We start from the raw sequence: 21,232 nt of genomic DNA, 5'->3' as shown, positions 1-21,232 counted from the left end.
GCAAAAAGTAAGTAAAGCAATAATTCTTTCCAACTGCTAAAAAACTAGACTCTGAAATGATGGATTTGAGTTTATTTAAAACAATTCACAAAGCCAAGTTAGAAAAAAAACTCAAAATACTCTCTACAGTTTGATGAAAACAGATGTGGGGGGTCTAAAATGAGATGACGTCAATGCAATGAACTTGTCATTCAAATTGTGTTCTAGTATGCTGAAATGTTCTCAAAAGAAAAACTTCTGTAAATGATCAAACAACAAAATGTTGCAAAAAGTGTTTGTTTTTCTAGAGGGTTGAATGAACTGCAGTGGTAGGTAGAGAGGAAGAAGACATCACCTCTGAGAGTAAATCTGGGTTGGATCTCTCGGTCCAGCTGTGTGGAGGTGCTGATCTGACCGGTGTGAGAGTTTATCACGAACAGCTCATATCCTAAACCGGGCAGCAGACTGTAGGTCACGGCAGCGTTCTCTTCTGCGGGAAACAAACACGGTCAATTCTAGTCAAATGACTAGAAATCAGGTCAGAGTGTTTGCTTGTCTACAAGAAGCACTGACATATAATTGTAGACGGCATGACATCGTGACAGTGTGGTTAAGTACTACAAGTAATCCACTTCTTTTTATGTGCGTCTTTCTGGACCTTTGTGCTACAGCGGCCAAAAAATAAGGAGAGCTGTGCTCTGGCTGTTTGAGTTCAGTCTTCAGACACACTCAGATCAGACATAAAATACAGAGAGAGACACCTATACTAGAAAATGCATACGGTTACACTTATTCAGTCAGACAGACACACATTCAGACAAACAAACAGACACACGGATTGAGAGAACTTTATCACCAGCCACTAACATATCCATCAGCTTTACGGCTGTCGAAGTCGAATAGCATTAATGTAACCGAGATAGTTGGCATGCTGGTTTTGTGGAGTTCCACGTAATGGAAGATTAAAATCAAAGAACAAACCATAGATCACACTGCTGAAAGGAGTGAATTCGAGAAAAATAAGTGCCTTTTATTAGCACAGATGGCTTGAGTTAGTGAATCATCACACACAATTTCAAATATCCTGCAGGATACCTGACTGCTGTTCTAGGATAATGTCAGAAAGGCAGAGACGGGCAGACACTGATATTGCGGCTGAGGTATTTTAAAAGGGCCTGGTAGATTTGTGAATATTTGGACTAGGGTCAAGGCGCACAGAATAACATGCAGTGGGTGAAAAAGAACACAAAGACCTGTTGATTTATGTTAGCAATCAAGTTCAACAAAACATGATTCAGGTGGATGAAGTTTTTAACCGCGGTGCGCTAACTAAATAAATGTCAAGCTTGATGACCAAGGCTGTCTGCTTCTCTAGACTTAAATCATGATGGACAATATGTAAAAGCAAAATCTCAGGTTTCTCTTTTAGAAAGGTTCACGCCCAAAATGAAGAAATTTCCAAGTTACTATTATAGGGGTGATTATTACAGAGTAGAAATGTCTGTACTGTACTATACAACAGTCCTATAATGTACTATTATGATACAAAAATATTGATGTAAAATGCAATACACTGTCTGCATAGTATAAGTTTAATAAACTAATTAATTAAATTGTTTTTGTCAATGATACAATTAAGTAGAAAACAATGAACCAATATGACTGAATATAATGCAAATCTAAGTTATGACTAACCCAAAAAAAATGTGCTTTAAATATTTTAAGCTTGGGAGAGTATAGAAGCTTTGTGTAATGAAGTGGTGCAAATTGTAAGTAACAATACTGCCATCTACAGTAGTTGAGCTGTCTGCAAAAACCTTATATCTTAAAATGACCGGAAGCACTTGAGAACCCGTTTTAAATTCTATATTTTTATTATATTTAAAGGAAATATATGACTTTTTTCACAATTATAAGTTGAGTTAATAATGCATTATTTTGTAGAACTGCTTTTCTACATTTTTGTGTTGTTTTCTTAATAGCATAGCGACTTGAATTCCATGACACAGGATACAGGTTTGGAATGACATGAAGGTAAATAAATGATGACTACATTTTCGTTCTTAGGTAAACTTTCTATAACATGACCTATTCCTTCTAACTGGTTTGGGTTATACGATTTTTTTGGTTAATACAATGAGATTTTGATGTGGTACCTGAGTCCATGTCAACTGCGGTGACCGTAAAAACGACCTCTCCTCGTTCTCTGTTCTCCATTACAGTGGTATTGTAAACTTGCTGCTGGAAAACAGGAGGCTGATCATTAACATCCTGAACCTCGACTGTGAGTATCTGAGTAGAAGACAGAGATGGAATGCCGTTGTCTGTGGCCTGGACTGTGAGGATGTGGACATGCTGGGATTCATAATCCAGAGAAGTGTTCAGGTACAGATGCCCTGACAGAATGAGAGAGAGAGAGCAGTATTACACAAATAAATACAAATATATGTGACATAAATTAGACATCTTTGCTTTATTTTTGGTCTTGCTGAAATATCAAATTGAATAATCACAGGTGTTGCTGTCAATCATGTTCACTTAAATCTATCCCATAACAGGCATCCTACCTGTCTCTTCAATCTGAAAGTAGCCCTTTTGATTTCCTGATAAAATGCTGTAAATCACATGTCCGTTACTTCCTTCATCTTCATCTTTGGCCTTCATGTGATGAAACAACAGTCCCAACTCTGCGTCTTCTGAGACACAAACTGTATCCAGAGACACAAACGTGGGGCTGTTGTCATTGACGTCCAGCAGAATCACCTGAGCTATGACAGAGGGATATTTCTGATTGTTAGGGTCTCCCATGTGGTCACTGGCAGTCACTTTAAATATGTAGCTTTTGCTACGCTCGCGGTCCAGCTGCGTGTTTGTCATGAGGACTCCAGTGTGAGGGTTGATGTGAAAAGGCAGTTCCTCATTGGAAAGATCAGGGTCAAAGGTCAAAGAATAAAAAAGCTCACTGTTTTGCAGGCTTCCGTCCCCATCACGTGCGTTAAAGACATACACCGCTGATCCATTGACAACGTCCTCCTGGACACCGAATGCTACAATGTTGTCATTATAGGGGAACCAGGGGGTGTGGTCATTGACATCAGTTACGCTGATTGCTACAAATATGGTGGAATTGAATGTGGGCAGGGCTTCTGCAAGTACAACCAAAAAGTACCGCTGTGTGACTTCGTAGTCCAGATGCTGCGCCACGTAGAGGTCGCCACTTTGTATACTAAACTGCAACGTTCCATCGCCCTCCACAATAGAGTATCGCAACTGTGTATCTGGGGCCATAGAAATCCCAAGTGATCCAATAACAGTTCCAATCTTTACATCTTCTTGAACAGTAAAGTGTCTGAGGTCTTCAAAATCAGCATAAACCTGTAATAAAGAAAAGCTTCAGACACTGTCTTTAAGAAGAATAAAGATTAATTTAGGAATAAATATATAACTATTTTACCAAAAACTTCAATCCAAATTCACTTAAAATGCACTTTAAACACAGACAATGGCACAACATCACTTTTATGAACTGGCCAGCTCTCCAACACCTTTCGTTAGATTATATGTTATTTAAAACGTGACACACACATCTGTGTTTTCATAACTTTGAGCACCTGTATGTGAACAACTGCAGTCTCTTCCAGAGGTACAGAGCCACTGTCTATGGCAACCACCTTCAGGGTGTAATGCATCTGCGGGTTTGAGGAAAATCGCTCTGTCACCTTGATATCCCCACTGCGGCTGTCACTACTAAAGTGGCCCATGTGATCATCTATAGGTATGAAGACGAAGTACAATGCAGATTCACACTTCATTCATTTGCTATTTAGCTGTACAACAACTGCAATCGCTGTATCACTTTACCTTTTATGAGAAACCTTACAGTTCCATTTTCTCCAGCATCCAGGTCTTTGGCAAACATACTGATTATAACGGAACCCACTGGAATGCCTGCCCACACCTGTACAAATTAAAGCATTTACAGTGCATTTAAGAAAGATATAGATGTTTATAAGTTGTGTGCTCTTAATATTAACCTCATTACCTTGGTGTGGCTAAAACCATGCCATACCAGTTGTACTAACATGCAAAAAATCTGCTTAGTAAAAATTAAGATATGCATGCGCCATTTTACATCTGCCAGAAACTGCATAAACCATAACTACACCTTTTCCACTAAGGCGGTAATCTCATAAGCTATAAGAAAAAATACAACATATATGTATATCTAGGCCAGGTCACTAACCCATTCTTTATGGATATTTTTAAACCTACAGAAAACACAAATATATCTATGAGAATTATGTTGTAACTACAAAAATGTAAAATGCATTGCAAACATTTTTATCATCAAGTTTCTTGAGGTCTCACACTGGGGTGCTTACAGTATTAAAATGTATTGAAGTATCTATAACACTTTACAATCACTAACAATGAACAAAACTTCTACAATCTTCTTAATCTTAGTTTATGTTTACTTCATAATTTACACAAAAAATGTTAGTTAAAGGTATAATTCACCCCAAAATTAACCAAACAACTCGATTGACTCCCATAGTATTTATTTTCCCTTCTATAGCAGTACATGGGAGACGGGATCTGTTTGGGTCCTGACATTCTTCCTTTGTGCTCAGCAGAACAAAGAAATTTATTCACGTTTAGAACAACCCGGGGGAGAGTAAATGATGACAGAATTAGCATTTTTTGGGTGAACTATTCCTTTAATGCATTAACTAATGTTAACAAACACAACCTTATTATAAAATTGTTAGCGAACTGTCTGTACCAAATTATCTGTGCTTATTGAGTGCTATTTCTTTATTATTTTGTCTCCATTTTATTTTAAATGTATTGGTTAACTTGTGATGTATTGACTGTCCGGTAGAATAAGTGTGACTTTGACCTGTACAGTTAACTTTTTAGTTGCAGGCAGGTGCATGAACTGTGGGGGGTTGTCGTTGACATCTGTGACTAGAATGTGAACAACAGTTGTGGTGTTGAGACGAGGTCGACCCTGATCTGTCACCATCACCCTCAGCACATGTTGAGCCTGCTCCTCACGATCCAAGGCCAGCAGGTTAATGATCTCTCCTATAGCCAGAGAGAGAGAATATAGACCACTTTTCCAAAACATATATACACATCTCCATTAAAAATAACAAAGAATTCCAGGCATCTGTGCTCAAAATAAGATCATAGGAGCTCAATTTGTAAAATAACGTAAAATACAAAAAATCACCTGAATGAGATTTGATATAAATTTGAAAGTAATTCTTACCTGTTCTGTAGTTGAGGCTAAAGTATTTTCCATCCGACAACAGGATGTAGGATAACATTCCATTATTCTTAGAATCTCTGTCTGTGGCTTTTACTGTTCCTATTAGCCCATGAGGGGCTGGTCCTTCTTGCACGCTAAAGAAATACACATCCCTACTAAACACAGGTGCATTGTCATTCTCATCCTGAACCGTAACAACCACAGTCGACGTGGCAGTGGCCTCCATTGAACCGTCTTGCACTGTTGCATAGATGCTGAATCTGTACTTGGGTTGAGTTTCGTAGTCAAGACGCTGAGAAACAAACATCCATCCACTCTCTGGGTGGATCCTGAAAGGTGGGACCCCAGTGATGGGTTCAAGAGAGTATGTGATGACAGGGGATGTTAAGGAAGGGGTTCCTCTGCTCTGGATTCTTGAACTATAAGCACGAACCTGAATCACTCTGGTGTCTTTCGGGGCACTTTCTCCAATTTCCACCTGGTACACTAATGTTTCAAAGGCTAGTGTGTCTTCTGCCAGGTCTGATTTGTCCATCTCTATTATAAGATCTAGAGTTGAGTTCAAAGAAGGTTGACCTTCATCTTTGGCTATAATAGTGAACTCGTACCTCTGTCGAGAATCGCCAGAGAGGTGGTTGTTCAGAGTGAGAGTCCCGAGATGTGGGTGAATGGTAAACAGTTGGTTCTCAGGATGCAACACGTAACTGATTCTGCCATTAAGGCCGCTGTCACTATCTTCAGCATGTGCAAGGAAGAGTGGTGTCCCTGGAGGGGTGTTATGGGATAAGGTGATGCGTTCTGAGTTCTTGGGGAATACAGGAGGGTTGTCGTTGACATCTGTGATGGAGATATTGACCTGAGAACTGCTGTAGATAGGAAGGGTTCCTGTGTGGAACTGTAAGGTCAGGAGAACACTAGAGATGGACTCATGGTCTAAAAGTTTGTTTGTGGTGATGATGCCTGTGTGGGTATCTACTGTGAAAAGCTCCTGTGGATCACCAGAGGATATAACGTATGAGACTACCTCCACTGAATCTGCAATTCGAAGGAAAATTTTAATTTCAGCTGAATCAACAAAATTTTGACATAAACATATCTTATAGTAATTAAACAAAGAGGTTACTAAAAGTTTTTTTATAAAAGACAAAAATACTTGGTCCAAATTATCAGTTTTTCTTTAATGCCAAAAATCATTAGGATATTAAGTAAGGATCATGTTCCATGAAGATATTTTGTAAATTTCCTACCTTAAATATATAAAACTTGTGAGTGAATGGCCTGCTACAGTGCCCCTGATTAACAACTTCACAGGCAATTTTTTTTAACAGATATGTAAAACAGATATTTTAGATTTTTTTCCACTCTCAGATTCCTGAGTTTTGAACGGTTGTGCGCCAGACACAGTCATTCTAACAACTCATAAATCAATAGAAATCTTATTTATTCAGATTATGTAAACATCTCAATTTCGAGAAAATTACCCTCAAGAGTGGTTTTGTTGTCCAGGGTAACATTTGTTTGAGTAATTTTCAAAGCTTAAGACACACAATCAAAGTCCACAAAGATTAAGGGATCTGCCTCTTTCTCTCACTAAGAAGTTTAGAAATTCTGTCTCTTCATCTGACCTTGAAGAGAGGGTTAATCAGTTAATCTAAATGATAACCTCAGATAACTGTCTGCCATTCAAGCAAAAGACCAACCATATGACCCATACCTTGAAACAAATTAGTAATTTAACGTTTCACGCTCTGTGTTTTTTATATATTTAAAACAGTCATTCTATTTTTAAGATGTGTCCAAGTGAAGAATAAGCATATGTCTGCTAAAGAAATATTTTACTTTTGCTTACAGTTGCAATTTTTTTTACATTTAAATAAAATGTGGTATTTTTTTGTCTTATGACTTGAAGGCTACTCTGTTGTATTATATTAGAAAATGTTTATATATTTTTATAATGCTGGAAATATTAGAAAAAATATTACAGTGTGGGGTTGTGTATTCCTAAAAATGTTAAATGAGGGTAGGTGCCACAGTGTTTCATGCATTGTGACTTCTTTACAATGTTAAACTTGCTGGCTAATCATGCTTGACTTGGTCAACTTGTCAAAAAACGAGTTGGAGGTCCCATCGTTAAAAGATGCCGGTCACACGGTAGGTGAACCTGAGTCATATTTCTGTATGTGCATAAGCAGTGGCGTCAATTCACCTAAAGCCAAGGTATGGCAGACTCTCGTGAAGTCATACTGTACCTCGACATTAAGGTCTTAAATGTATTTATTAATTCCTGACCCTATCATACATGCATCTACTGCTTTTACTTATTTATTTTTTATTATTTACTGCTTTTTGTCATTTAATAAATTAAAAAGCACATCATGCTTTAAATAGTCTTTTGATGTAAACACCATATAGTTTAAAAACAAATGGAAGCAGATCTGATATATGATGTGAAAATTTAGAAGTGTGTGTTCGGCAGATTCAAACTTGCTTTGCCGCAGAGTTAAAACTGTATAAAATAATAAAATATTACTTGACCTGATCAGACAGTCAAGGTATGGCAGCCGCCAGTCCCTGCAAGAGCAGTGTAAATCTAGAAATTCACAGAGTTTGCGCCTGCCGCGTGCTTCTCTATGAACGAGAGCAGCACCGATAAAGGCGGAGTTACACATACTCCGGTTTGTCATCATTTAGACCCAGAGTGCGTTTAACACCGGGAACAAACCACATAAGTTTTAGCAGCATTCAGTTCTAACGTAAATCTTATCCAGTAATACATTTAGGCCGTCTAAAACAGTGATTGTGATTGTACTTGTGCATTAAAAGCTTTCAACCATGTCAGTACGCAAATGAGCGGTCTAAACTTATTTACAGAGCGCATTTTTTATTTTGGGTGCTCATCTGCACCTGCGCACCACTTATGTGCATCCCTGATTATAAACAAACTTTGATAAATAATATACTGTGTACATAATATATATCTAATAATCAATCCAAAAAAAATCCAATTGTCTTTCTTTAAAAAACATAATTTAGTTTGAAACATCAGAAGGATGGCAATAAACTCACTGTCAGGTGTAACAGCCTGAACTGAACCAACAGAGGATCCCACAGGTGCATCCTCAGAAATGAAGAAGGTGTAGTGGGGCTTCTGGAAGAGGGCTAGGGGCTGTTGGCTGTGTAGGATGTTCACGGTGATGTTAGCAGGATTAATGGTCGACAGCCCTCCTCCGTCCCGAGCGGAGACAGACAGTTTCACACTGCCACTACGCACCTGAGACAGTGTAGAGTTCAGGTAGACATCTCCTGTGAAATAGACACAATAACATCGTATAGCATATGTGCAAATATGCTGGGTCAATAATGTAATGTATTAATTAAAGTTAATACATTACTTCACTGCTGTTCCGTCAATTTAGAAAAGGTGTACATATTTTATACATATAGGTTTACAGCATAAGAATCCAGATAGAGTAGGATATACCCAATATCCTTACATTTGATGTCACAGCTGATATGTAGGTAGATTTGACTGGTATAAAATTTGACTTTTATTTGGTATATTGGGAGATCATTGAGAATCAGTAAATCTGTGAAACAGGGGATCTGTTTGTTTCTTTGTACTTCTGACAGATGGTGGAGGCCCTGTTAGATTCTGTCACCTTGTTCTACCTTACAATCCAAAGCCTCTGTCTCCGTTTAATCCCTGTCTTTGTCACTACACTAACATCATGCTGAGGTACACTACATGAACAAAAGGGACGCCCCGTTCTTATAAACAGTTTTGACTACTTTAGTCATTTGAGCAGTATTGAGAATATTAGCGTGATAAATAATATTACACAAATGATAATAGTGTAAATATTGTAATCCAGCAGATACCAGTATCTGGTTTACACTTCAACATACAGTTGAAAGAAAAAGTATGTAAACCCTTTGGGCTTACTTGGATTTCTTCATAAATTGGTCATAAAAAGTGTTCTGATCTTCATCTAAGTCACAACAATAGAGAAACACAGTCTGCTTAAATTAATACCGCACAAACATTATACATTTTCATGTTTTTATTGAACACAACATGTAAACCCTAGGCTAATGACTTCTCCAAAGCTCATTGGAGCCAGGAGTCAGCCAACCTGGGGTCCAATCAATGTGATGAGATTGGATGTGTTGATTAAAGCTGGCCTGTCCAATAAAAAACACACACCACTTTTGAGTTTGCTGTTCTGAAGAAGCGTTGTCTGATGTGAACCATGCCTCGCACAAAAGAGCTCTCAGAATTCTCAAGAATTGTTGACTTACATAAAGCTGGAAAGGGCTACAAAAGTATATCTAAAAGCCTTGATGTCCATGTGTCCACGGTAAGACAGATTGTCTACAAATGGAGAAAGTTCAGCACTGTTGCTACACTCCCTAGGCGTGGTCGTCCTGTAAAGATGACTGCAAGAGCACAGCGCAGAATGCTCAATGAGGTGAAGAAGAATCCTAGAGTGTCAGCTAAACACTTACAGAAATCTCTGGCACATGCTAACATTTTTGTTGACAAATCTACAATAAGGAAAACATTAAACAAGAATGGACTTCATGGGAGGACACCACGGAGGAAGCCACTGCTGTCCAAAAAAAACATTGCAGCACGTTTGAAGTTTGCAAAAGAGCACCTGGATGTTCCACAGCAATACTGGCAAAACATTCTGTGGACAGATGAAACCAAAATTGAGTTGTTTGGAAAGAACACACAACGCTATGTGTGGAGAACAAAAGGCACAGCACACCAACATCAAAACCTCATCCCAACTGTGAAATATGGTGGAGGGGGCGTGTTGGTTTGGGGCTGCTTTGCTGCCTCAGGCCCTGGACGGATTACTGTCATCGATGGAACAATGAATTCCAAAGTTTATCAAGACATTTTGCAGGAAAACTTCAGACCATCTGTCCGCCAACTGAAGCTTAACAGAGGATGGACGATGCAACAGGAGAACGACCCAAAGCATAGAAGTAAATCAACAACAGAATGGCTTCAACAGAAGAAAATACGCCTTCTGGAGTGGCCCAGTCAGAGTCCTGACCTCAACCCGATTGAGATGCTGTGGCATGACCTCAAGAGAGCGATTCACACCAGACATCCCAAGAATATCGTTGAACTGAAACACTTTTGTAAAGAGGAATGGTCCAAAATTTCTCCTGACCGTTGTGCAGGTCTGATCTGCAACTATAGGAAACGTTTGGTTGAGGTTATTGCTGCCAAAGGAGGGTCAACCAGTTATGAAACCCAAAGGTTCACATACTTTTTCCACCCTGCACTATGAATAATAAAACGTATAATGTTTGTGCGGTATTATTTAAGCAGACTGTGTTTCTCTATTGTTGTGACTTAGATGAAGATCAGAACACATTTTATGACCAATTTATGAAGAAATTCACATACTTTTTCTTTCAACTGTATTAGATGTCGATTTTGCACCTGTTTGCCTTTTTTTGCCATTCGGTGGGATTTATTGGCCGAAAAAAGGTAACACAGAATAACAAAACTTTAAGATAATTTTGAATGACAGCATCTTTTATTTATTTATTCTTTTTAAATTTATATCATATCTTTATTTGAGAATATCATTCTTGTTAAATCGGATATTGTGACATTTTCGGAGGGACTTTGCTTCCACAATAAGCTCTATGATAGGATTGGCCTCCATATTCAATGTTCCCATTTCTCCCATTCACAGAAATGAGCTGTTCACATCTGCGATATAATGTCACATTTTTAAGAAAAGAATAGACAACAATCTCATGAAGCATAACAAATTAAATCCAATTAAATATGAAAGAAACAATATGTTGCTTTAAAGTTTTTAATTCTTAAAGAATAAAACTACACATTTTAGTGTTTATTTTATTGTGAAAAATTATTGGTATTACTGAACAATAAAGAGGAGTCTGATTGCCTCACTATAGTACAGAATAATCAAATGAATTATTAAATTATAAATATTAAAAATGATAAATACTAATCTAATTGGAAATTCTTGCTGTTGTCAAGAAATAAAAAACTGTGTGTACTTAATAAGAGGCACAATATAAAGACTAAGCACGCTTCTCCAATGGCATTAAGTGCTGTATGTCTTCCACTCTCCGTCTGCAGTCATGTCTAGTATGGATTTAGAAATGTGCTATATAAATCCATAGGCCTCCTGCTGGGATGTGACATAAGTGATTACTGTATCTGCTACAGATAACTCTTAAGCTCAGTTTATACTCATGTGTAGGACCTGCGCCATAGCCTACGTGTCGGTTTTAATTTATACTTCTGCGTCGTTGTCCGCGTTGACAGGCAATGACCACTCGGCGTCAGTGTCCATTTGCGTGTTGCTTGTGTAACCAAGACAAGAGCCGAATTAGAAGCAGCTTGTTTGATAATTATTAGCAGTGATAGCAGCAAGTGAACAGTCACTTTAGTTGCAGCTTGAGATGTTAAAAACATAAAAACAAATAATTTACTTAGATAATTAATTCGGAAATGTGTTTGACTAAACATGATGCTATAGCAGAGTTTTTTGACCTAAGGGAGGGGTCAAGCAGACCAAAGGCTCCGCATTGAGTTGAGTTGGAGCAATGTTACATTTTTTGAGAAGTGCGCGTCAGGCTACGGCGTAGGATATACGTCTCCAAGCAGGTTCCGTAAGTCCTACGTACGAGTATAAACTGATCTTTAGTCCCTCTCTCAAGACAAACCTTAATACTCAGCACTTACCGAGCAATTAACCCATAGTAAACATGGAAAAAGATAAGACAGTAGTACCCTACCCAGGATTAAGACTTGACAAATTCAAGTGTGAAAGTCACACATGAAGTCTAATTTTATGCATATACAGCCGCGGAAAAAATTAAGAAACAATCTCATTTGTCATTTAATCAGCCTTTCTAGATGTATTGTGGCTATTCCAGTCTAGTGTCTGTTGGATTTCAACAAAATCAAACCTCAGGAGTGACAAAGTCATCCAACAGCAATGTAAAATACTGACATCATGACAAGACATGAAAATGGAGGTTATCGCATAAAAAATAATTTTCAACATACTTTTCAATGCATGTACTAATAATACTATTGTAGTGCTTAAAGCGGAAGTAACATGCTATTTCATGCATTCTGAATTCTTTACACTGTTAAACGTTCTGGCTTCTCAAGCTAAAAGCCGCCATTCCCCGTGATGCCAATTTTTGGTAAGTGTGCAATGTAAACCTCAGCCCAAAGGAATACACCAGATAGGGACGAGGCCTTCCTTAGAGAAGAGGAAGAGCCACTGGAGTAGTGTTTGGTTATCAGACATTGTAAACATTTGAATGAGCTGCGCGCTTAATTAATTTCACTTTCATCACAGTCCCACATCTGGAAATAAGAATTTCATTACACACATTCTAAGATAACCATCGTTCAAATAACAGCTTCCATGACTTTAACATCGGCTGTGAAAGCTGTTCTGTGTAACAAACTGATATTGTATGTGTGTGCGCAAACCTCTAAAACAGTTCTATGAAACATTCTTTGATATCCTGCTTGCAAATGTCTCCTAGTCTATCTGATTGTTTTATTATCCAACTCGGGTCCAATATAAAAAGGCAAAGCTATTGCTTCTGTTATAAGTTTAAAGTAATATAACCGTTATGACCCAATTGGTCCAGTGTCATTTCCTTCGACATAGTAGGGAACAAATTGCAATCTCTTACAAAGATTGACGTTTGCACATGAACTAGCAGACCTCCGTTACACTTCGATCGATCCGTATGTTTTTAACTGATGAAGTGAAGTTGACGCCATTGTTAGTGTTTATTGCTAAAAGCCAAAGCTTATGAATTCACGTGCACTGAGAGGAGGAACGACCAATCACAAGAGCCTGAGAAGTGGAAGCTTGCCGATATGGTATGAGTGGGACATCTTCACACACTCTAAGCGAGGAACCAATCACGGCAGACCTTGTCAGCTTTACCAATCAGCTTTTCGGAAGGAGGGACTTTATATAGACCAGAAGAAAGCCAGTCGTTTTGTTACATACAGCTAGCAAAAGAACACACCCACTTTTCAACCAGCCAACGTGAGAAAGAGCACCCCTATCAATGCCGCTTCAGTTGGCTGATGGAAGTTTAGCTGTGTTTGTTTGCTCATACACTCTTCGAAGATACTCAAGATTAATATGGGATTGGCAGAAGCTGCGTGTGTTACCTCATCTTTTAAAGTGAATAGGAACCTATTAAGATTGCAGTATTTGAGTTCTGAAAAATACAGTGCTGCATTCTGTAATTTTTACCGGTATCTCCAGTTTTTAGTTTCTGTAAATAAATGCAAATAGGAACAAAATCTTTATATGACATTTGGGAGAAATATTGTTAGTACTGTATTTCACAGACTGTAACAAAAATGATAATTTTACCTAAACACAAACCGATAAATAGTAAATTCAGAAAAAAACGAGGCTACTTCTGTGGCTATATACAGCATAATAGAACAGTATGTGATATCTAAACTTTTAGGTCCCGATTAAGTGATATAGAATTTTACCGGTCGACTGATCCACATTGAATAAAGAAGCAGAATGTCCTGGCAGCAGCTCATAGGTGATTTCCCCATAGTTGCCAGAATCCTGGTCAGAGGCAAACACGCTGAGGAGCTTGGTGCCAGGCTGGGCATGGTTGCTTAAACTCGTGGCATATCTCTCAGGAGTAAAAACAGGAACATTATCATTCACATCCTGCACATCGATGTGAACAACTGTCTGTGAATTGAGACCATCCTATTGAGAAAAAAGTACAACACAGTTTTTTATTTAAAGGACCACTGAAGTGCCTTGGAACATACAGCATTATTTGATGTGTTTGACGTAATTTCATCTCTTTGGAGCTCATGATAAACTGTAAGATGTGAAAGCTTATATCCTCTTAACATGAACTTTGTCATAGCTTTAAAGCACATTAGCTTATAGGCTAACAGACTCATACTAAACACAACGAATAAACTTTGATTTCACGGGGAAGCTGAAAATCTACAATAGCAATAATTATATACATACTTGGTCTTCAGCTTTAATCAGGAGGTCAAAGTTCACAATTCCATCTTCGTAGTCAATGTCTTGGGCCACACAGATTTCACCAGTAACAGAGTTTATTTTGAAGAGAGGATGGGCATCCTTGCTGCTGTAGCCATCACAGAGGAAGTACTGCACTTTTCCAAACTCAGCATCATCAGCATCTGTGGCAGTGACCTGGTTCACATGGAAATTTCATCATGTAGGCCAATCTTTTCCTATTTCTTTGGTATCCAACACTACTAGGAATTACTTAATATCCCATCAAAGAAAAAGTTCTAGTCAGGGTAGTACCATACATAATGAAAAAACTTTGTATTGATATTTAAAACCAAAACACATTTAACATAAGTGTAAAAAGTTAATTGGTGAACTATCCTTTATACCTGACCTTTTCAAACAAGAAGCCCATTATAAACCACCTGGAGAATCAAGAGAACTTGTCACGACAGCAAAAGATCCAAAAGCTCTTGGACCACCATTGAAAACCAGCACAATGCAGAATTCAGAGTAATCTTCAGGTGCTGAAAGACTCTGTATAAGGCGCTTTGTGTGTTCAACATGGCACTAAGACACTAATTTTAAAACATATTGTAAATGTGTCTTGCCAAATGTGGAGTGCCAAATCACTATTACTGCAAACAGATGGTATATTATTCACGGATTATGAACTGAATAGAGATGCAGAACATAAAATCTAATTCTTCATGATTATCAAATATAATTATTGCAGTTTCATTCGAAGTCCTGTTTTTCTCCTATATTAAGGCCAAGTCCTGGTTTAATCTAGTCCTTGTCCAGGAAACCACCCCAAAGTAAAAATGGAGTACAAATTAAGTGATCTTTCATACAAATAACTAATAATACAAATAAACCAATGTAAACATAAGTATAAATAATTAAAATGAACAATTTATACAAAGCAGAAACACTTTCGCACCGGTGAGATAATTGGTGATTTTTGCTAAAAGTTCACAGATTTGTTATTTTCGCTATAATTTCTAATTGTCATATCGTTTTAACTGGCCCATATCATTTGTCGGCAGAACTTTATGATCCGAGCATTGCTGTCATAAAACATTACCTAGCATTTATAATCTAAATTGTTAGTAGGACTGGATCAAAGTCTAAAAGAAATTGCCTAAACTTGAACTTTGAGAAAACTCTCTGCACGCAAAACTGATTGTTACTGTATGTATGAATGTGTTGAGAAGATAAAATCTGAATTGCAGCAGGTAAACAAACAGATCCCGGCTTTGATGTGCAGAAGGACATACAGTTATAGTTTTATGACAAGTATACGTGCACCAGGTAGCAGTTTTTTACACATGTTGTACACACAGAGAGGCAAAGTAGGGAGCACTGTGTTGTGGCTACTCTATCTGCAACACTAGTGTCTTTGTGTATGCAGTTAAAGCCCAGTACAGTCTGTGTTTTGGAGAGTAAGGGTGTTTCTTCTAGCCTTGTGACCACCTTCAATGCTTTATTTGTTGTACACTCGCCTCATCCACAATAGCTAAGCTATTGTGTTAAACTGCTCAGTGCTTACTGAAAAGCATCTCACTCTCGTCCATGTTGAACTAACTTTGCATTTAATTCTGACACTTTTTGTTTTAAAATAACTTGAACATTTTGACAGAACAAATTCACACAAAAATAACAGTACCATATTATTATCACCATCGTACTGGATAATTGCTGTACATTGTATTTAAAGGAGTAGTTTACCCCCCAATTTTTTTGTTGTTGATAAACGCAGACAAAGATATTTGCTTGTATATGCTTGTAACCAAACAGTTCTTGGCCACCGTTGACTACCATATTAGGAAATGGCTTTGTTCTATTGAACACATAAGAATATATTTTGAAGAATGTATGAAAGCAAACTGTTCTCGGGCCCTTTTTTGCTACCATTGTAATTTTTCCTACTATGGTAGTCAATGATGGCCAAGGACAGTTTGCTTACAAGCGTTCTTCAAAATGTATTTCTCTGTGTTCACCAGAACAAAGAACAAAGAAATTATACATATCTATATGCAACTTTTGTGGGGGGGGTGAACTGTCTCTTTAAGAATATTTCTATCATGATGAGAAATGTAATAATTTTACCTGTAAGAGGCATGTCTCAATGGCTGTGTGTTCTTTGATAGTTAAGTTGTATAATTGTTGTTGAAATACGGGTTTATTGTCATTGACATCCTCCAAGTGGGTAGTCACAGTGGTTGTGGTGGAAAGAGATGGAGAACCACAATCAGTAGCCACCACCAAGAACTTCAGCTCTGACTGTTTCTCATAATCCAAGCTTGCAGCAACAGTAATGACACCCGATGTTGGATCGATGTCAAAAAGATGCTCCAATTCTGACTGTACAATAGAGTAGACGATTACAGAGTTCCTTCCTTGATCTCTATCCGTGGCCTTCACTTGTAAGAGAGTCACTCCCTCATGCACATCCTCGGCAATACTCTCCTCATATGTATTTTGCTCAAAAACGGGTGGATTGTCATTCACGTCAGTGATCTGAACTTGAAATGTTGTCTCAGACCTCAGGGGAGGTAAGCCAAAATCTGAAGCGATCACAGTGAGCTCATACAGGTCCTTTACCTCCCTGTCCAGTTCTCCATCCACACAGAGAACATAAAGAAAGTCATCAATGGGTTTGAGAGTGAACATCGAAGTCCCACCTTGAAGAAGAACATTGAGTTTCTTGACCTCTCCTAAATCAGGGTCTGAGACTGCAATCCTGGCAACATATTCTCCATGTTCAGCACCCTCTGATACCTCAGGTGCTCCAGCCTCATTTAAAAACAAAATGCTAATATGTGGGTGGTTATCATTGACATCCAGGACTTTAATAACCACAAAAGTATTGGAGGATTCAGGCTGAGTCCCAGAATCCCATGCGGTCACAATGAGCTCAAAAAATGTCTGTTTTTCATAGTCCAAAAGCCTGTTTACACTAATGATTCCAGAGGAACTATCAATAATAAAAAACTCATTCGGGTCACTCTGACGGCGGTTAATGTTGTAAGTAACCTTGCCATTGCTGCCGAGATCTGGATCTGTTGCAAATACCTGGCACACAGATGTCATTAATGGGGAACTTTCCAATATGACAGCATTATACTCAGACTGATTGAACACTGGTTTGTTGTCATTTTCATCCAATACGGTAATATGCACATGTAACTGACCTGTTTTTGGTGGTAAACCACCATCAAATGCCTCAATTGTGAAACTATAGAGGTCTGTAGTTTCTCTGTTTAATCGTCCTTGTAGAATAAGGTCTAAATTGAACACATTACCCCCACTCTTGCGGTTTTCAACTGTAAAAATGTTCCTTGTGTCTTTCATTCTGTAGCCCTGAATGCCATAATCACCCTTATCCTGATCTTGAGCTCCTTCTAGCTCAAACCGTGTTCCAGGGGGACTTAATTCAGACACATTCAACTGGATTGTTTCCACGGGAAACACGGGGAAGTTATCGTTTATATCCTTGACCTCAATTATAACTTTTATAACGTCTCCTGTAAAAGTGGCCGCCGAAAACTCGTACTTCTCTACGCGCTCTCGGTCCAACACCACGGCGGTAGAAATGACCCCGGTGTCTCCATCGATCTCCAAGTCTCTGAACACATGTGAATCTTTGCTCTCAGATATGAAGAATCCAAAATTGCGAATTTTCGAAGGTATTCCATCTCCTATATTCCCGACAATAGTTTTTGCAGGTAATCCTTCCTCTATGGAGAGACTGAGATTAAACACCTGCGCGCAACAGCTAGCACACAGTATTGTCGCTACAAGAAACCGCAGCAAAGTCCGTGAATCAAACCCCATTTTTTAAGAAAACACCGATAAGCATTAATTACATTCTTGAGGTTTTGAGGCATTCATTACAACGAGTATGTCTTGACACTATGGTCGAGGTGAAGTTCACTCTCCAAAGCTGTCTTATTTCTCAGGAGCGCATTTCCTCCGTGTCTTTCTAGGCTCCTCAATCATCGCTTCTTCGCTGTATTTTTCTGCTTGTGAAATAAAAACCATTTGTATGTCGCATACAAAGTTAAGTTGTTTTGCAACAGAAGAGACGAAAAACGGCAAGAACGGTGTCTACTGCTATAAAGTCAAGCGGCACCAGCGTCTGATGACTGACAATCTCCGTGAGTCACGTGACGCGGAGCAGTATACAGCGGGTGTCCACTCAACCAAATGTTGTGGGCTGTGGCCTCTACTCTTTTTTTATCATATTATGTAAAAAAGGAATAGTCACAAAAACATATTTGATTCATATATATTCGCAGGGTAGACCATGGTCCTTCAGAATGTTCTAAGGGGTCCCCAGATTTATTTTTTTAAATAAAAGACAGCAAAAAAAATCTACTAACTGTTTCAGTTTTTTAACGTTTACAGTTTCCTTTTCACTAACAATATATTGTCTTAATAATATCACACAGTTGAAATGTTTCTCAAAAAAATAGATATGTATATTAGAAAGGGGGTCCCTCTTAAAAGGTTAATTTGTGGGTTCTTGGTATGAAGAATTCTGAAGATCCCTGGGGTAGACCATGCAGGTAGGCTATTTATTAATAATCATTTACATGAAAAACAGGGGTGTGATGCACAATGCAACCCTATAGCATACACTCTTTGTTGATTCTTGAATGTTCTATGTAGAAGTAGGACCATGTCTTCTTGGTTCTTTGCATTGGGGAGGGTTTTTTATTCCAGCCTTTTTCAGTTTAAATTAAATTAGTTATTTAGAAGCTGCCTCCTGATTGGTGGTTTGTCCTGCATCAAAGTCAATGATAAAAACAGCTAGTTTCATCTCTGTCTCATCTTCAGGCTCCTGAAACACAGCCAGACTTCTATTTAGCATCATATTTCCACATAAAAACAATTGATGTATCTGCCATACATCAATCAATACACAATGTCATAATTTTACTGCTTGTCTGACTGCCTGGTTGGATTGCTTGCATTATAAACTTGAAGCTCGGATAACTTCAAATTGTAATGGATTTTTATATTTTTTATAGTTATAATTTACATGTAACCTATCCAGCTTTTTCCACCGTTCTACGCATTTGAGTTTAAATGCGCTAAAATGTAGGCTATATGTTTTTTTTCTGAAAAGCTGCTTTGGAACAATGCAAAATTGTGAAAGGAACACAAAGTAATTATGTATAAATATATAGCAATACATTATATCTTCTATGTTCTGAGCAGTAGGAAATGAAAGTATTATTTGGTTTACATTTCATTTACATTTCATTTACATTTTTTTTCAAATCTGCAAAAAAATCTTAAAATGCTGGAAAAAGAAATAGATAAATATCTAACAGAATAAATAACAATGAGAATAAATAAATTGATTAATATCATAAATAAATTAAAAACAACAAAATAAAACCTATCATGTCTTCTGATAATAAAATTGTTCGTTATAGTACCACTGAGGTTCTATACAGCACATTTCATGGTACGTTTTTTTTATGGAACCTTATACAAAGGGTTCTATATAGCACCACAAAGGATTCTGGTATCATTATAAGCCAAATAACCTTTTTTGGTACAAATGAGAACCATTTTTCTTAAGAGTTTAATTTTCAAATGCATGATGTATTTTATTTCATAGTTGAAAGATGGCAGAAATTGACATAAAATACCAAATACATTATTCTTTCAATTTGTTTTTCCATGAGATGCGAGTGTTACTAGTCTTAGAATATAGATAGGCCCCCCTGAGAACATGACTTACATACAGTTGAAAGAAAAAGTATGTGAACCCTTTGGGCTTACTTGGATTTCTTCATAAATTGGTCATAAAATGTGTTCTGATCTTCATCTAAGTCACAACAATAGAGAAACACAGTCTGCTTAAACTAATACCTTATACATTTTCATGTTTTTATTGAACACAACATGTAAACATTCATAGTGCAGGGTGGAAAAAGTATGTGAACCTTTGGGTTTAATAACTGGTTGACCCTCCTTTGGCAGCAATAACCTCAACCAAACGTTTCCCATAGTTGCAGATCAGACCTGCACAACGGTCAGGAGAAATTTTGGACCATTCCTCTTTACAAAAGTGTTTCAGTTCAGCGATATTCTTGGGATGTCTGGTGTGAATCGCTCTCTTGAGGTCATGCCACAGCATCTCAATCGGGTTGAGGTCAGGACTCTGACTGGGCCACTCCAGAAGGCGTATTTTCTTCTGTTGAAGCCATTCTGTTGTTGCCATCCTGTTGCATCGTCCATCCTCTGTTAAGCTTCAGTTGGCGGACAGATGGTCTTAAGTTTTCCTGAAAAATGTCTTGCTAAGCTTTGGAATTCATTTTTCCATCGATGACAGTAATCCGTCCAGGGCCTGAGGCAGCAAAGCAGCCCCAAACCATCACGCCCCCTCCACCATATTTCACAGTTGGGATGAGGTTTTGATGTTGGTGTGCTGTGCCTTTTGTTCTCCACACATAGCGTTGTGTGTTCTTTCCAAACAACTCAATTTTGGTTTCATCTGTCCACAGAATGTTTTGCCAGTAGTGCTGTGGAACATACAGGTGCTCTTTTGCAAACTTCAAACATGCTGCAATGTTTTTTTTGGACAGCAGTGGCTTCCTCCGTGGTGTCCTCCCATGAAGTCCATTCTTGTTTAATGTTTTCCTTATTGTAGATTTGTCAACAAAAATGTTAGCATGTGCCTCAGATTTCTGTGAGTGTTTAGCTGACACTCTAGGATTCTTCTTTACCTCATTGAGCATTCTGCGCTGTGCTCTTGCAGTCATCTTTACAGGACAACCACGCCTATGGAGTGTAGCAACAGTGCTGAACTTTCTCCATTTGTAGACAATCTGTCTTACCGTGGACACATGGACATCAAGGCTTTTAGATATACTTTTGTAGCCCTTTC

At 38.1% G+C, this 21,232-nt stretch overlaps 1 protein-coding gene across 1 annotated transcript in view; it reads right to left on the bottom strand.

The window, feature by feature from the left end:
• dchs2 (dachsous cadherin-related 2) overlaps nt 1–18,439 on the bottom strand; it is a 31,971-nt gene extending 13,532 nt beyond the window's left edge. Inside the window, exons 1-11 of the mRNA XM_056763497.1 lie at nt 16,435–18,439; nt 14,311–14,502; nt 13,803–14,034; nt 8,321–8,557; nt 5,255–6,289; nt 4,880–5,067; nt 3,841–3,937; nt 3,561–3,748; nt 2,547–3,354; nt 2,136–2,375; nt 335–469 (exon numbers count right to left, since the gene is read on the bottom strand). Of these exons, the coding sequence (XP_056619475.1) occupies nt 335–469; nt 2,136–2,375; nt 2,547–3,354; nt 3,561–3,748; nt 3,841–3,937; nt 4,880–5,067; nt 5,255–6,289; nt 8,321–8,557; nt 13,803–14,034; nt 14,311–14,502; nt 16,435–18,162 (5,080 nt within the window). The 5' untranslated portion in view covers nt 18,163–18,439. The remainder of the gene's footprint in view (nt 1–334; nt 470–2,135; nt 2,376–2,546; nt 3,355–3,560; nt 3,749–3,840; nt 3,938–4,879; nt 5,068–5,254; nt 6,290–8,320; nt 8,558–13,802; nt 14,035–14,310; nt 14,503–16,434) is intronic.
• Between the last annotated feature and the right edge of the window lie 2,793 nt (nt 18,440–21,232).

This window comes from Triplophysa dalaica, chromosome 2 (genome assembly GCF_015846415.1).
Source record: "Triplophysa dalaica isolate WHDGS20190420 chromosome 2, ASM1584641v1, whole genome shotgun sequence".
NCBI classification, from domain to species: Eukaryota; Metazoa; Chordata; class Actinopteri; order Cypriniformes; family Nemacheilidae; genus Triplophysa; species Triplophysa dalaica.
Note: the sequence above shows the minus strand (reverse complement) of the source record. Positions and strands in the feature narration are given on the sequence as shown.